Source organism: Ceratotherium simum, chromosome 8, assembly GCF_057802395.1.
Source record: "Ceratotherium simum simum isolate JZ-2026a chromosome 8, ASM5780239v1, whole genome shotgun sequence".
Lineage (NCBI taxonomy): Eukaryota > Metazoa > Chordata > Mammalia > Perissodactyla > Rhinocerotidae > Ceratotherium > Ceratotherium simum.
The window spans coordinates 49066738-49083702 of NC_141907.1; the positions used below are offsets into that span (position 1 = coordinate 49066738).

The 16965-nt window shown below is 34.0% G+C and overlaps 1 protein-coding gene across 19 annotated transcripts in view; it reads left to right on the forward strand.

Annotated features, from left to right (window-relative positions):
* Positions 1 to 16965, forward strand: part of ADGRL3 (adhesion G protein-coupled receptor L3) — an 812769-nt gene that overhangs the window by 766663 nt on the left and 29141 nt on the right. For 18 of the 19 annotated variants that reach the window (XM_087434392.1, XM_087434383.1, XM_087434386.1 and 15 more), the window contains one exon: positions 13800 to 16155. The exons of the other annotated variant lie outside the window; for it this stretch is intronic. In XM_087434392.1, the coding sequence (XP_087290518.1) occupies positions 13800 to 14599 (800 nt within the window). In that variant the 3' untranslated portion in view covers positions 14600 to 16155. Of the gene's footprint in view, positions 1 to 13799; positions 16156 to 16965 lie in introns of those variants that run through there. 19 annotated transcript variants of the gene reach the window in all.

The window sequence follows — 16965 nt, forward strand, 5'->3', positions numbered from 1 at the left end:
TGTTATATACAATTTTAAGGGTTTCACAACTTCGTAGATACCACCTCCCAGTGAAAGATCTCTTGCCTTACACTGAAGTTAGTATTCTAATTCTGTAGAAAATACCATCATTAGTGAAACTATTTATATTTGTACAAAATGAAGTCTCCATTATGGAGCAAAATTAAGGTCTGACTACAAAAGCACAGAGGTGTCACTCTGCTTTATATATAACTCTTGTTTATATGCAAGAATCAATGCATACAATGGAAATGACTTCATAAAAGAAAAATATGTCAAACCAAGGGAGACAGAACCAAGAAGGAATGGAATGGAGGATGAGGTATATTAAGAAGGAAAGAAACATCCAGGTAAAACTATTTTATTGAGATAAAACAAACAGAACATTTACTATTCTACATGTTTATAAATTATAAGAATTTGAAAATTGAGGCATGTTGGTATGTGACTATTAAAGAATGGTTGCATTCAGTTAGTTCATTAGATCACCAAGGTCTTGAATTATAAAACTTTGCCCATCCAATATGATCAAATAAGAATGTAAGTACATTTTTAAATAATGAAATGTGAGGGGCAGAGCAGAGTGACAATTCAAGTTATTTTAAGAGCTTTTCAGTATACTTTTGTTAGCCTGCTGTCAGGAAGAAACGTTGTTTGAATTATGTTTCTGAATAGTATAATATAGATTCAAGTGAGATCCAACTGTCATCTTTTTTCAGATCTATTCTTTACTCCACAATTTCAAAGCCCACCGCTCTGCCTTAGATTTTCAGTCCTCAGTTACACGTATCACACTGAACTGGCCTACACAGTGCTGTCATTCAGAGCCTCCCCATGTCAAAACACCTGTTTTATTTTCATAAAGAAAGAAATATAACAGTTTTGTGGCAAAACTCTACATTTGAAAAGAGTGTACTATTATTATTCCACTCAAATTTCACTCATTCAAAAACTTTTTTATCAACCTCCACCTTCATGTATAAATAAAGTAAAAAAGAAAAAGACTCCTCTTAAAATGACTATCTACGATTTTACACAGAATCTTTTTCAGTAGCTTTATGGTCTGACTTTCAAATAATTGTCAGAAAAACTTCCCTAAGTTGTTCAGTATGGGATATGAAAATCCTGTTTGCTGTGTGTCACATTTTCATCAGTAATAAAGATTTTGTGGTTGGCCTTCTGTTGGCAGCTTTGTTGATGATTCACATATGTTGAAATTCAATGTTAATTCCTTTCCCATGGTTTTATTAAAGGGCTAACCCTTGTTTCTGACAGCAAATAAGTAGGTATGACTAGACTGTAGCCAGGATTTAGTGAGTCAGATAATTAAGGAACAGCTATTTTTACATAGCTACTTGGAACTTTTTCCTTTGAGCTTTTTTACCCAATTTGAGCTTTTTATTTTGCGTCATGGTAAATTGTACTTTTTTTTTTTTTTTTTTCCTCTTATTAGTATCTGCAGTTAGCATTCAGGTAGCATTTTTCAAATAATTATGTGAGTGTTTATTTCAGATTTAAAAGTTTCCATATTATAGCACTTGGTATAGTGTTAGAAGGAAATACAGAAACCACATTAGAAATTAGACAATGGGCACTCTTAAAAAATTTATGCAAATTATGAAACTACTCATAGTTGCTAAAATGACTGTTTTTGTTTTGTATTTTAGGATGCTATAGATTTCATATTAGTGTTTTCATTGATTAAACAAATATTTATTGAGTTCTAGGAACTATTCTAGACACGGTGTGTATAGAGCAGTGAAAAAAACCTGAAATATTCCCTGTTTTCCTGAGGATTACGTTCCAGGGAAATTAGCACAAAAACATTCTTTTCACATATGTAGCATTGTAACTATCTTCCTCTCCACCCCCTAACGTCCATCAACTTATTTGTGTCTTCAAACTAACTAACCAGTAAGCTTAACTTTTCAGCTGAAAAACAGTGACAGGTGGTCTGTAAACACTGATCTTCTTGGAAGTCTTCAGCAATTTCACAGCCATTAGAAGGGAAGTTTACAAATCAGAAGTTAGTTGGAAGGAAGAGGAAGAGACAGGACGGACAGAACCTTGGAAAATAGTATCAGAATTCAAAGCAACCTGAGTAAATCGAGGAAACAGCCAGAAGCAAACAGAATAGACTTCAGCAAAGACAAGTGAAATGCAGTACAGCTACAGAGAAAAGACAAAAGTAACTTTGCACATAAACGATGGAGGGTGACAGGTTCTGTGCGAGTTTCTAGTTAAAAGATGTAGGCGCTGACAACAAGCCAGTTTTTTTCAGCACAGCCAGTGCCACCTTTCAAAAGTATAATTGAAATGCCTAAATGTGAGTGGGGACTATAGGAACCATGTGGTAATATCTACTAGGAAGGTTGCACTTGTTTGAGATGGCGACAGGAAGAATGACTCCTTGAGGTCACTCCACGCCCTGAGCGTCCATGAAAGAGTGTTGACCTCTTACCCTGGGTGAATCAAATCAGTAATAACTGTGTGATTGCTCAGACATATCTGTCATTCTTTCAAACTAGCAAACACACAGAGCTTATCCATAACTTCCTACTCTTTGCAAACATTGATGATCAAACTTCATATCCTCCTCTTTAGTTCCCGTTACGGATCCCTCACTTGCCTTGTAGCTCTCCATTTTGGGGACTAAAGTTAGTTTCAGTGACACTAATTACGTTGATTTCAAATGGCACCTGAGGTATAAAAGTGAGTGAGAGAGAGTAAAAAAGCAACTTACTTTAAGTAGTGATTCTTGTTTTTCTATCAGGAAAAAGCTCCTTAATACCAAAGATAAAGAGGAAAAGGCTTTTAAAGTTTTAAATTATTTTTTATAAGTGTTTATGTGGTTTTAGATGTAACAGCAGGTGACTCTCCAATTCGTGACTGCATGTCACTCGTTATGGCTGTAGATCAGTCACTGATTCCGCGTCGCACCTGGATTTGAGAAAGCAACCTGCTAAAGCCATTGGCTGAGACTGAATATTATTCCATTTAGCCAACATTGTATCACACACAGCTGTGTAGCAATAGCATTTCTGCTATTGTTGCTGGCCTTTCCAGCTTAGCAGGAACTGATGATAAATAAAATGAACTTTAAAACTCAGTCTTTCTACATTAGTGGTCTCACTGATGAAAGTGCTTTAAAATACGTTCACAAATTAGAAAAACACCTAGAAAAACTGAAAAGGAAATTTATGATAGGAAAGATATAACCAATGCATTATCTATAAAAATTTTGATAGCTTCGTTAGAATTCCATTATGGAACTCCAATTTTTTGTGCTTAAACTTTTTTTTGTTCTTCTATTCTTAGCTTTTTTTTTTTAAACCGAATGATAAACAGAAACCAAAATATTGAGTCACCTGCTTCTCGCGTATGCTTGATTCTTCCCAACTCAATTGTTTCCTTATTCTAAAGCACAGATCATCTTCTTTTACGTGAGCATAGAAAAAAATACATTGATATATATGACAGAGGGATGTTTTCTTTTATAAGTTATGTGAAGCAAAGAAAAAGAGTGGCATGGCAATTTTCCCAGCCTACTGTTTGTTTTCCAATTAGTTCAAATTAAATAATGTGTCATGATGAAGGGGAGTGTATAAGAATGCAGATACAAGCTCCAGCCATCAAAATCTCGCTTCTTATCTGATCTGTGAGGGAATGTGAAGAATTTGAGCAATTTTATATTTTTAAGGTTTTTACCCTAGTACATTTTAAGTTGCTTACACCTTTCATTTTCTATTTAAATGCTTATTTAGAGTAATTTTAGAAAGTAATTATTTGTCTTGAAAGACTAACTTACCTTTTTGCTTGAAAAAAGGCTAGGATAATAAATATTAACTAATAGGTACAACTTACCTATTTGCCTTTTAAAAATGTACAGAGCAGGGGCTGGTCTGCTGGCGTAGTGGTTAAGTTCACGCACTTCGCTTCGGCGGCCCGGAGTTCGCAGGCCCAGATCTCGGGCGCGGACCTAAGAACCACTTATCAAGCCATGCTGTGGCAGGCATCCCACATATAAAGTAGAGGAAGAGGGGCACGGATGTTAGCCCAGGGCCAATCTTCCTTAGCAAAAAGAGGAGGATTGGCAACAGATGTTAGCTCGGGGCTAATCCTCCTCACCAAAAAAAAAAAAAAATGTACAGAGCAAATCCTGTCTCTAACAATTAATCTTAAATTTGTGTAACATCAATAATATATATGCTTAAGATTTACAATATTCCATTTCTTATTTAAAAGGCACTATAGCCAATTCTTTTTAGCTTTTCTGAATATTCCATATATTTAATTCATCAATGGAAAATAATATCTTGATAGACCCATTTTATGATAAACTGAAGATCTGCCATCTCACTGTGTTAAAAACATTTAAATGTATATGTTGTACAATTCCAGAAACTATTCATTGAGGATTTAGTAAGTGAAAAATTCTGTGTTAGTTCTTTGCAAAATGTGTAGGATGCAAAAAACATGGCTTATTTCCTGAAAGAATTGAAACTTTCCAGCTCTAAAGATCTGACAAGCAATATTGTCCTTTAAATCAAGATATGTTCACTTTCCTAATTTTGAGGTTAAAATATTTGTTGTTTGGCTGATCATTTACCATATAACAAGGAGCTATGATTTTGAAAAAATTAAAACTAGCATCACCGAGTTTTCCCTTTTCATTTTTTTAACATTTTCTACGAGTGACTAAATTTTTTTTTTATTCAATATAGATTACTTTTTTTTGAGATAATTGTAGATTCACTTGTAGTTGTATGAAATGATAAAGAGGTCATGTACCTTTTACCCAATTTTCCTCAATAAGACCCTGTAAAACTATACTTTAAAATCACAGACAGGATATTGACATTGATACAATCCATTAATCTTGTTCAGATTTCTTCAATTTTACTTATATTTAATTGTATTTGTGCATGTGTTATGTGTTTAGTTCAATGCAATTCTATCACAAGGGTAGGTTTGTGTATACACCACCACAGTCAACACACAGAGTAGTTCCATCACCACGAGGATGCCTTATGTTGCCATTTTATGACCATACCCACTTCTCTCCCCCTTCCATCTTTAACCCCTGGCAACCACTAATCTGTTTTCCATTTCTATAACTTTTTCATTTCAAGAGTGTTGTATTTGTATAAATGGAATCATACAGTAAATATATGCATTGTCTTTTTTACTTAGTATAATTCTCTAGAGATTCATCCAGGCTGTTATGTGTATCAATAGTTATTCCTTTTTAGGAATTCCATAATATGGATATACCACAGATTGTTTAATCATTCACCAGTTGAAGGACATCTAGGCTGTTTACCATTATGGGCTATTACAAATAAAGCTGCCATGAACATTCATGTGGCAGGTTTTTGTGTGAACATAAATTTCCATTTCTCTGGGATAAATGTCCCAGAGTACAGTTGCTGAATGGTATGTTAATTGCATGGTTAATTTTATAAGAAACTGCCAGACTATTTTCCAGAGTAGTTGTACTATTTTACATTCCCACCAGCAAGTATGAGTGATCCAGTTTCTCTTCATCCTTGCCAGCATTTGGTGTTGTCACCATTTTTATTTTAAGTGTGTAGTCACATCTCATTGTGGTTTTAATCTGTACTTCCCTAAGGGCTAATAGCAGTTCTTTTCATGAACTTGTTTGCCACTTGTATATCCTATTCCATGAAGTGTCTATGTCATTGGCCCATTTTCTCATGGGATTGTTTTTCGGGTTTGTTCATGTTTTGTTTGTTTGTTTTTACTGTTGACTTGAGAGTTCTTTCTATATTCCAGATCCTAGTCTTGTTGGACTGCAAATATTTGTAAATTTATTTGCAAATATTTTCTCCTGATCTATATTGTATTTTTATTTTATATATAAGTTACCATATACCTGTGTGTTCAACCTGACTGTCCCCATACAATTTGTATTTTTCTTTTCACAGTCACCATTCCTTTCTTTATCATCTAACATAAATATACATTCTGCCAATTGTTTTCATACATGGCCTAATTATATTTAATAAAACTATTCCTCTTTTGCTTTTTTGATTACAAGTCTTTGGAGGGTGGGAGGTTGCAACTCATACTGATGGTACATTAGAAACTAAGTACATCTGTTTACAAAGAGATGAAAAAATTTAACTTTGTTACTTTGCTATGCCAAAGTCCAAACAACCAGTTGGAAAATGGAAAATGGAATTATATATATATATTGCTGGATAGCACAAAGTTAATATTTTATTTAAAATATGCCCATGTGATTATTTTATCAGATTTGTAATTTCACCTAATTAGTATGCTGACTATGGTGTACTAATAAGAGTGATTTATATTTTATTTTATTTCAATTTAACGAATTCCTCTTCATAGAATTTCAAGAAATGTCAAATTCTTCTGTTGTGTCAACAACTGCTCTCCAAATGAGTGTTTTATCATAAATATTGCCTTTTATTCCTTTTTTACTTTCATTGAAAACAACCCAATGGTTTCTGTGAATGAAGGAATTTTTAGTTTAATTTTAGCTTTTCTTTCTGTGTTTTAAACTATTTTTTTTCAGCTTTTGTTTTGTGTTTTGTTTGTATGGGAGACTGCATTTTGCTTTGTTTTTAATTTTTATTTTTAGCAAGCATGGGAATATATTCTTGCTTACACTTTGGGAAAGAGAACACTCTAAATGTGGCTTAATCAACATTGTAAATCATTTTCTTTCTTTCCCATTGACTCTCAGATATGTGCATTGTTGGAAACATGTGTGCTTTAGTGGCGTATATTTTTGAGTCTAATTACCTGCCTGCCTGTAATCAGGACTATATCAACTGTTGTCATTCTAAATGTTTCCTTTCTTTTTTTCAAACACATTTGCCTGATTGACCTTTTTTTTTTTCTCTGTCTTTCTATGGGGCTGCTCCAGGAGCCATGGCTAATCATCTTATAAGCAATGCTCTGCTTCGTCCGCATGGTACTAACAATCCCTATAATACATTGCTTGGGGAACCGGCGGTCTGTAACAACCCTTCTGTCAGCATGTACAACGCACAAGGTGTGCTGGAGTTTATCTTAATTTTTTCAAGTGAGAGTCCCATTTTAGGTAGCTTTTATGGCCACATCCTATTTTTCCTTCCTCTCTCCTCCCTTTTCTTTCCTTTGGAAGCAGACACACAGACTCCTTTTGCCTCCTGCCCTTCTTGGTGCTTTTATTTTCCATTTTCCTTAGGTTTTCCTTAGAAAGAAATGGATTCCTTCCTTCTGATAAACAAATGCTTGATTCATCAATATGTGTTTGTTTCTCTGTAATGTTAGAAAATGTATTGTGGTTTGTCTGTACTGTTCTTGTTGTTGATTGATTTCTATATTAAATACCTATGTATTTATTTTGAGAAGTGAGATATTTGCCTAAGGTAAGTAAGATAAAGGAAGACTTGATTCGATAGTCTTAATGTTATAAGATCAAGAAAATAATCTTACTCTATTATACCATGAAGCACACTCTAGGCACAAAGCATCAGGCCTGATGAAAGCATTTGGATCGATTCCAGGAAAAATTATATTGAACTAAGCCATGGAGGAAAGAGCAGTGAACTGAACAGTAGCAGATCAGGTTCTACCCTAGCTTGCCATTGCCTATATGAGTTGGCTCAAGAAAGTCACAAAATGCTATTTTACTGTGGCTACATGTTAAGAACAACGCTTTTGAACATGGTTCCTCTGTAGATCCTCCAGCTTTAAATGATATAAAATTTAATTGTATCTCAACAAATAAGCATAAATCTCCTTAAAATCACTTACAATATAAGCGTTTGGATGTGGCTTTACCATTTCTAAGAATAAAAATTTATTAGGAGCACAAGAAATTAAAAATTATTCATATCATATGTAAAAAGACCACAGGAAAAAATTATTCAAATAAAAGTTTCATAAAAGAAAAATCCTAGTCAGTGATCCACTTATTTAAAATTATATTTGAAAGAAAATTCACTATAACAGAGAATTCCATGGTTCCTTCAAGTTAGATGTGATAGATTAACAGTATTTAACTTTCCCAGGTAATTTGCAATAAAATTTCTGTTATCCTCTGTGGGAATCTTTGTTTTTTTTCCTTCTCAGTCAGAGGTAAAAGATTGGTGGCATGAGTGCGTTAACACTTGGTGTGAATGCCCATTCTAGAAACGTGTATGTTTGTTGCAACATAGCCGTTGGGTGTCTAAAACCATCTGAGCTTCTCAGGTCACACCTTGCCGGATACAGAGGATGACTTTAAGTTATTTCAAAAATACCAAAGTCAATAATTCAGAAGTGACTTGACAAATGCAGTTAAGTTGTTTGTCAATAGGATGAAATAATTAACCAAACTTTGAATTATTTTTCTGTGTATGTGAGGAAGATTAGCTCTGAGCTAACATCCGTGCCCATCTTCCTCTACTTTATATGTGGGACACCGCCACAGCATGGCTTGATAAGCGGTGTGTAGGTCCGTGCCCAGGATCTGAACCTGCGAACCACAGGCCGCCAAAGCAGAGCATGAGAACTTAACCACTATGCCAGTGGGCTGGTCCCTAAACTTTCAATTTTATCAAGTTTTTTAAGGCCTATGAGTCTAACTTTAATCACAGAGTTTTAGAATCAAAGGAAGGGAAAGAACTCCTTGAATCCTCTTTACCATGTTGCTGACATTCTGTCAGCCTGTGCTTAAGTATTTGCTCTAAGGGGGCCCTTCCCACCTCAGGATTTCATATGTTCAATTTCTGAAATACTTCATATGTTATATATATTTTTTCCTTCCTCTAAGCCAGAATTTGGCTCTGGCCATGACACTTAGTTTTGCCCTGTAGAGGAAAGAAAAGCAAAGCATTCTGCTCTCTGTGGCAGTCCTTTAAGTACTTGAAGGCAGCGAACCTGTCTTCTTTTAGTCCTCCAATTCCCTAGTAAAACAACCTCAGTGCCATCGATATGAGAGAGTTTCTGGGTCCTTATTCATGGTTACCTCCCCCTCTAAATTGTCTCTCACTTGTCAATGTCCCTATTCCATTGTAGCACTCAATGAAGTGTACATTACACAGTACACCAGGTGTGGTTTGGCAAAACAATTTAGCAGACCTTATAAAGGCTTGTTTTGTTTCTTTATTTTCATTAGGCTAAATGACAGATAATTGTGTCATTATAAGCATTTTAAAGTGTGCTGACGTGTTAGTAAGTTTTGAATGATGTTAAATGAAGATTTACACCATATCTGCAAATTAAATCTATTCCACATTATTCACGTTACATAAAGAGTTGTTGGAAACTGTTTTAAAACAAGAAATAAATTTAGGTCACATTTTGTTTAGCTTTTTTGACTCAGATACAATTTCTAATGTCTTCTATAATGAAAAACTAGCAGTTATTAATCTATATGTTTTCCTTAATTCAGTATCTGCCTTCTTATTTTATTTTTACTGGTATCCTAAATGAGGGGATTTTTCTGAGGATGGAACACTTCTATAAACACTATCAAAGTGAAATTCTCACGATGCAAAATTTAAAATAATACCATATAGATACAAAGTTTTATTCCTGTGGAATCTATTACTAGGTACTGCTATTAAGATTATCAATAAATACACAAAGGATTCTTCTGAATAGATTTGTCATTTATGCCAGTAAATTAAATAAATTCTACTGACTTTTCTTAAAAAACAAAAGTAAATAATTTTATTACTGTTTGTCAGAATCAGAAGTGGAATTGTTCAACTATTTTATGTTTTAATATTTTTTAGATGTTAAGAAACTATGGTAGTGCTTAAAATAATTCTTTTTATCACTGACCAAAAATAAATCTTGGTGATTGTCATATTGCTACTAATCTTATGCTTTCAGATGAATGCACTTATATTCTTACTGGCAAGGTGAAATCTTACATGAAATATAGGTGGCTCGGTAGGTACTGGAGTGGTTTATGTTGAATTACCACTTGGTTCTGTTCTATGGGTCCTCTAATTCCGTTGCACCAATGCCATCCAAGCAAAAAAGGATTCAGATTTAAAGTATCCATTTTTGTTTGTAATGCCTTTATTTAAAATGTGTAAAAAAGTGTTTACAGTACTACTGAAGCATATAGAGTTAGGAATAAAGATGAATAATATACTTTTGTTATAGTGGATTTAGATTCTGTCTGTGAAACCATTTAAGACTTCATGCATAGTATATCTGGGCCATTATCTTCTTGTCAGTATTAGAGAATTCATTTTTTGTAAGATAAATTTCATTATAGATTAACCTGTCAACAAAACATAATATAAAGAGAAAGTCATCATTTTACAAAAGAATTTACATTTTAAAGTAATGTAATTGAATTCTAAAACTTTAAAGAAAGACATAAATCCTTAGGATGGGCTATAAGGAAGAGCACATTATAATTGGTAAGAATACAAGGTTATATTATCAAGTATATAAATAAATATTCTGTTAAGGCTTTCAAAGCCTAAGGCAAAGGTGAAGAGAAGGAGTTAGACAGTAGTGCACAGAGGAAATCTAGAAGATTCCCTTTCTGATCCCAGTTCTGCCATTATTTGCAGAGTGCTTGTTAGATAAGGCTCAGCCTTTCTTGGCTGCAGTTTTCTCATCTTGAAAAACGAGAACTGAACTTTGGTTCTCTCTTATGTGCTTTCCAGTTCTAAAATGCTCTCATTTAAGGAAGGAGCCATAATGACTCTACAAACGATTTCCATCTGTTGCTATACGGCTTGGCTCTTTATGTCAAATTCTTTTTCTAAAGCTATTTTGAAACTTTAAAAGACGTTTCCTCTGCCTTTTGAAATATTATTGGTCTTTTGCTGAAAAGCAAATTAACTTGTAAAGTACAAACACCATCTCTCTAAAGCAGTGGTTAAATTATAACAAGTTGGAATCTCTTGAAATGATCTAGCCCAATGACTTCCCTGGTGTTTATTTTGTGATGATTTAACCTTCCTGTAAACAAAATCAGCAAGAGCAGTTCTTTTGATCTGATTAAAATACGAGTTTTTAAAAAAAAATAATTTTGCTAGGATTGTTTTTAAAGGATCAACTCTAAAAATGTTTGATTGCATTTGATTGTATAGCAATCCAGAAGCAAACCTGATATTGATGGTGATATTCTTTTCCCCCTCACATTTTCTTGATATAGAATAATGGTTGGATTTAACTCTTTTCTTTCTCCATAGTTATACAACTTTTGAATATGAGCTCCAGAAATGACAGTATTGATGAGAATTATTCACAAATGATAAAAAGCATTTGTATAGGTACAGTGGGGGAAAAATAACCTTTGTACACGGAAAGAGAAGATACATAAGGGGAAAAATCGCAATGATGAAAACCTTCAGCTGTAGTTTTCTCTCTGTATATAAGCTAAAGATTTTATTTAAAATTTTACTGAAAAATTGTAAAGTTATATAACATTCCTTAGAAGCAGGTATGTTCTAACATACACACACACATATATAATATTGAAATATAGTTGTGGAGATTGTCATGACTTGCCCTCAAATTTTTACTCTCCTTGGTTGGTATGATAATCTTAACTTTAAAATAAATGTGTATTTGTTTGAACTTTACAAACTACAGAAATGCTTATTAAAGACTCATTTTATTAGCATGTGTTAAGGGGGGTTTCTTATTTTCTGACTAACATTTCAATATATTTAATTATGATAAACCATGTAACACAGACTCATGAATTTTGGGGCAGTGGAAATTATTTCCTTTGACTCTTTTTTCTGCATATCATCAATTTGCTTTTTACTCATGTTTCTTCTACTGTCGCTGTAAGCTTACTTGTTGTTTTTTCTTTCCTTTTCTTCATGCTGTCGTTTAGAGCCCTACAGAGAGACAAGTATGGGAGTAAAGCTAAACATTGCATATCAAATGTAATTTTTTTCAGTTCACTTTTATTGCATCACATATAGATGATGTAGCTATTAAAAACAGTTCATCTCACAATTTAAAAACTAAAAAGCTTATGAATCGACTTATATAAATATATGTTAATAGCGATTAGACGCTTTTGTTGTCTGATTCTTTTATTGTGTCACATAACATAGTTGTTAAGTCTCATGTAATGTTTGTGTGAGTTAAATTGTTTTTAAATTAAGCATTTATTTTTGCTAAGTAATTCATAAACTTTTAATTTTCATTAGTACATTCCATCATACAAATACGTCACATGCAACATAGCCACTTTATTTTACTATGGCTGTTTTCAACCCGTACCTAATGCATTGACAACAGAAATAATAAACACATGTTGCAATGCATCAGTCACTCAACCATAACCATCAAGCGTACCATAGCAGCCTCTGCAGCAGCAATCACCCATCACATATGGCCCTTTAAAAAGCATTTATTTTTATTTTTTCTTAACATTGTGGATTTGTCTACAAGATATCTTATAACATGAAAATAAATCGCTTCACCCTATGTCTGTGATGGCCACTTTTTAATGTATTTTATGCATTGCTGTTTTTGAAAACTGTGTTACTTGAATACAGAGTATGCATCAGAAGTCCATATAAAAATTGATGTATTGGGATACTTTATTTAAACCAGCAATGAAACTAGCAATGAAAGTTAGTTTTGGTAAACATTACTGCATCACAGATATAGAATGAATGCTATATTTTCACAAGCTAGCAGTGTATTGAGACGTTTAATACAATTCTTCAATTAATTGTCCTGTAAACAAATACTCTTTCTTATTTACCAGTATTGGTTAAATGTTTGTGTTTTATTTTCTTTTGTGGTTGCATTTGAAGTGATTTATGGAACTATTACAGATTCTTGGATTTCTGTTCATTCAAGAGAATGCAAAAACCTTGAAGAAGCATGTGGTCAAATTTGTTTCACTGCAGCTGTTTCTCCCCAAGATAAAATGTTTAATCTCTTTTACACCCAAAGTTTAATATGCACACAAAGTCATCACTCATTATGAAATAAAACCTTTAATACTGACTGTTTTTAGGAATCAGATCCATGTGTCTTTACACATTCTTTTGTAGTATTACCTAATGTCCCCAAATGATTACTAATGGGTTAATATAATAGTAACCAAAGTGGTTATAGCAGAAAAAAAATTAGAAAGTAGATCTGAATATTTTTGTTTTGAAAGTTCCTATGTGCAAATTATTTTGATGTGCCATTTATTTGACTAAGCATGATTTCATGACTACATCATTCTGACAAATTTAACATAATCCTTTTGTGGTTTTGTGTGTAGGGATTATTTTTAATCTTACAAAATTATATATCAAATTATTAGAAACTACTTGATTCTTTTACTTTGACCAGTATATTCAAAGTACCACACATGAATTATGTTAATATTATACCTATTTCAATATTAAAACAACATGTAAAATTAAGGGTAATGAGTTATTGAATTGACTTTGATGTGTATAAATTGAAAGCTATGAATGATTACACCAAAATTTTGCATTTTGTTATAAAATTTTTCTAAGTTATAGTCAAATATGCTTCAAAGAATGTCAGGCAATGTTTGTGTGGAAATTGCAAATTTATAGGCTTTTTTTTTAATTCTTTTAAAGATTTGGTTTAAACACTTCTTTTCCATTTACAAGATTTTTATCAATTGTCCAAGTATATATATAAGATATGTACATATAGATTTAATAGTATTTTTTCTTTCCAAACATTTTATACTTAATTAAAAATGCTAGCAGTTTATGCATACTTCATAGTCAGACGTTTTTGCTTTTGTGTTTGTGTGTGTGTTCTGTGGCTAACTGGATATAAATGTCATAGTGTTTTGTAATCTTTTTCAGAGGGGCTTCTGAACAATGCCAGGGATACAAGTGTCATGGATACTCTACCACTGAATGGTAACCATGGCAATAGTTACAGCATTGCCAGTGGCGAATACCTGAGCAACTGTGTGCAAATCATAGACCGTGGCTATAACCATAACGAGACCGCCCTAGAGAAAAAGATTCTGAAGGAACTCACTTCCAACTATATCCCTTCTTACCTGAACAACCACGAGCGCTCCAGCGAACAGAACAGGAATCTGATGAACAAGCTGGTGAATAACCTCGGCGGTGGGAGTGAAGATGACGCCATTGTCCTGGATGACGCCACCTCCTTTAACCACGAGGAGAGTTTGGGCCTGGAACTCATTCATGAGGAATCTGATGCTCCTTTGCTACCCCCAAGAGTTTACTCCGCAGAGAACCACCAGCCACACCATTACACCAGAAGGCGGATCCCCCAAGACCACAGCGAGAGCTTTTTCCCTTTGCTAACCAACGAGCACACAGAAGATCTCCAGTCACCCCATAGGGACTCTCTCTACACCAGCATGCCGGCACTGGCTGGTGTGCCCGCCGCAGAGAGCGTTACCACCAGCACCCAGACCGAACCCCCACCGGCCAAATGTGGTGATGCCGAAGATGTTTACTACAAAAGCATGCCAAACCTAGGCTCCAGAAACCACGTCCATCAGCTGCACACCTACTACCAGCTAGGTCGCGGGAGCAGTGATGGGTTTATAGTTCCTCCAAACAAAGATGAGACCCCTCCTGAGGGAAGTTCAAAAGGACCTGCCCATTTGGTCACTAGTCTATAGAAGATGAGATGGAAATTTAAACCAACAAAACTGCTAACACCTGGTTGACTGTTCTGAGTTGATATAAGCAGTGGTAATAATGTGTGTACTCCTAAATCTTTATGCTGTTCTTGAAAGACAAACACAAACTCTCAGACTTCTTCTTTTTTTTTTTTTTTTTAACTAGGATTTTTAGGTCAGCCCAGGGGAGAAAGATAACTGCTGAAATCCCCCTGTGCCCTGTCCTTTCCTGTCCTTTCCCCCTCAGATGGAGACTTCATTATGTTAATGAACGAGATATGAAGCAAATGGTACTCATTGTGGCCTTGTTGAATTATGTTGTGTTTGTTCTAACATCTCTGATGCTCTGTTACTATAATGACAAGGACCTGATTTTTAAAAGGCCAGAAGAGTTGTTTGAAATTAGTAACAATGCTGCATCTAGATCGGAGTGCTGCACAAACAAACATAAAAGCAAAGCAAAACTGTGTCACATAGTGGTTTTTAGTCACTCACAACCTGAATTGACCACAGCGGGAACGGCTGTGGAATACAAAATAAAACAACAAAATTAATAATGAAACGGGGGGGAATTCTAGAATTATATGCTAAATGCATATTTTATGATTTGCTGTATTAACTGATGATAAAACTAATGGCAGAAAAAAAAAATTGAACAATTTCTATGTAATGTACAGATACTAGCATTGCACATGTAGTCTGCTTTCTCTTCCTCCAGAATTTGAGTCCTGTTAATGTAGTGGAAAAAAAAGAAATGTTCTTTTTCTTTCGTGCTGGTCTTGCAAGTTTGTCTACCAGTAAGAGAGCAAAGTTTCCTTCCTTTCTTCTTTCTTTCCTTTTCATTTTCTTTTCTTTCTTTTTTTTTTTTTTGTGCCTTTTTTCCTTTAAAATTTCACCTGGCAAAGAATAAATAAATAAATGAAGCTATCACTTTATAAGAATCATTTTCTAGTAATGCAAACAAATTATTTTTTACAAAAAAAAATAAAATAAAGAAAATTAGACTTCCCTCCCTCACTATATATCTTTATTCGGTTGGGATATTTCCAAGAGCATTTTTGCAAATTAGAGCAGGACGAACTTTTATGTTTACGGCGCACATCTGTTGTAATGCAAAGCATATTTGGCAAGCAGTTCATCACCAAGACAGTAGCTATGATTCTAGAAGTCAAGAGGTGTCAGTAGAACTAGTGGGGCTTCTGCATGTGAAAACCAGTATCCCATAGGTGTTAAAGTGCTGAATGCTCAGTCTGACCCTCAAGGGGGCACCTGCACTACCAATTTTTAAAGAAAATTCACTCCCTTGTAGTAAAAATCGAAAGGTCAAGTTATTTTGAGTGATTTTTTAAAAATCTTCTGTTTATTAACAGGAAAATTTATTTATTTGACAGGATTTTAAGTAATGTAGGAATACAAGAGGTAAATTAGCAGCACATATAATTTTTTTTTTTAAATTTATGATCCATTTTGTATGGTCTCAAAGTTGGATGACCTCATTACTAATATTTGTTGTAAAAGTGAAACTTGTTTGCCAACCAATAAACAACTGATTGAGATTTAGAAGATATTGTATTGATGTATGTACTATTGGATTAATTATTCTTTTCATTTTTCTTGCCTTTCTTTCCTTCTGTTTTCAATATACAAACTTTGCTAATCCTACATGGCCCAAATGAGCCTTGCAAAAGAAATCAATCTGCCTAGATGGATAACCTAAGCACAAAATTATACAATTTTTGCAGACAAAGTAAACCAGAAAAATGGGATGGGCATATTTATGTTGGCTGAAATAAGATGTATAACTTACTTTCAAGCAGGTTAATATATAGGTTACAATGTAGATTATTTATAAACCAGCTGCAGTCACTATGCTTATTATAAAGGCCAGCTTCAATCAGAGATTTAAGCATTGAATTTGGGGGGAGGGGTTGAATCATATTTTTTCCTCCCTTATGTACTCCATTTTGATGCTGGAAATTTAAATTCACTCGATTGGCTAAAAACCACAAGAATAATAGCAAAGAGCATATCCATTTTGTGAAGATGGTTTAAGACATTTTTATGCTAACTTTTTCTTGTTCCATATATGGAGAAAATGGGAGGGGAAAAAAGTCCTTTCAAAGACACTTTCTAGATCTCCAATTACTGAAGAAGCTTTACCAGCAGTCCTCCAAGCATGGAGCCCCTCCTAGGACAAAGCTAGAATGAATTCGCCAAATTATATTTTCTCTTGTAGTATGTGATATATTGGTGATTTCTTTTTCTTTTTCTTTTTTTTCCCAAGAATCTAAACACCACCCACCTATAAATTAATTTCTTAAATCAAGATGAGGTGTAGTTTGAGAATAGCCAGCAATCTATACATA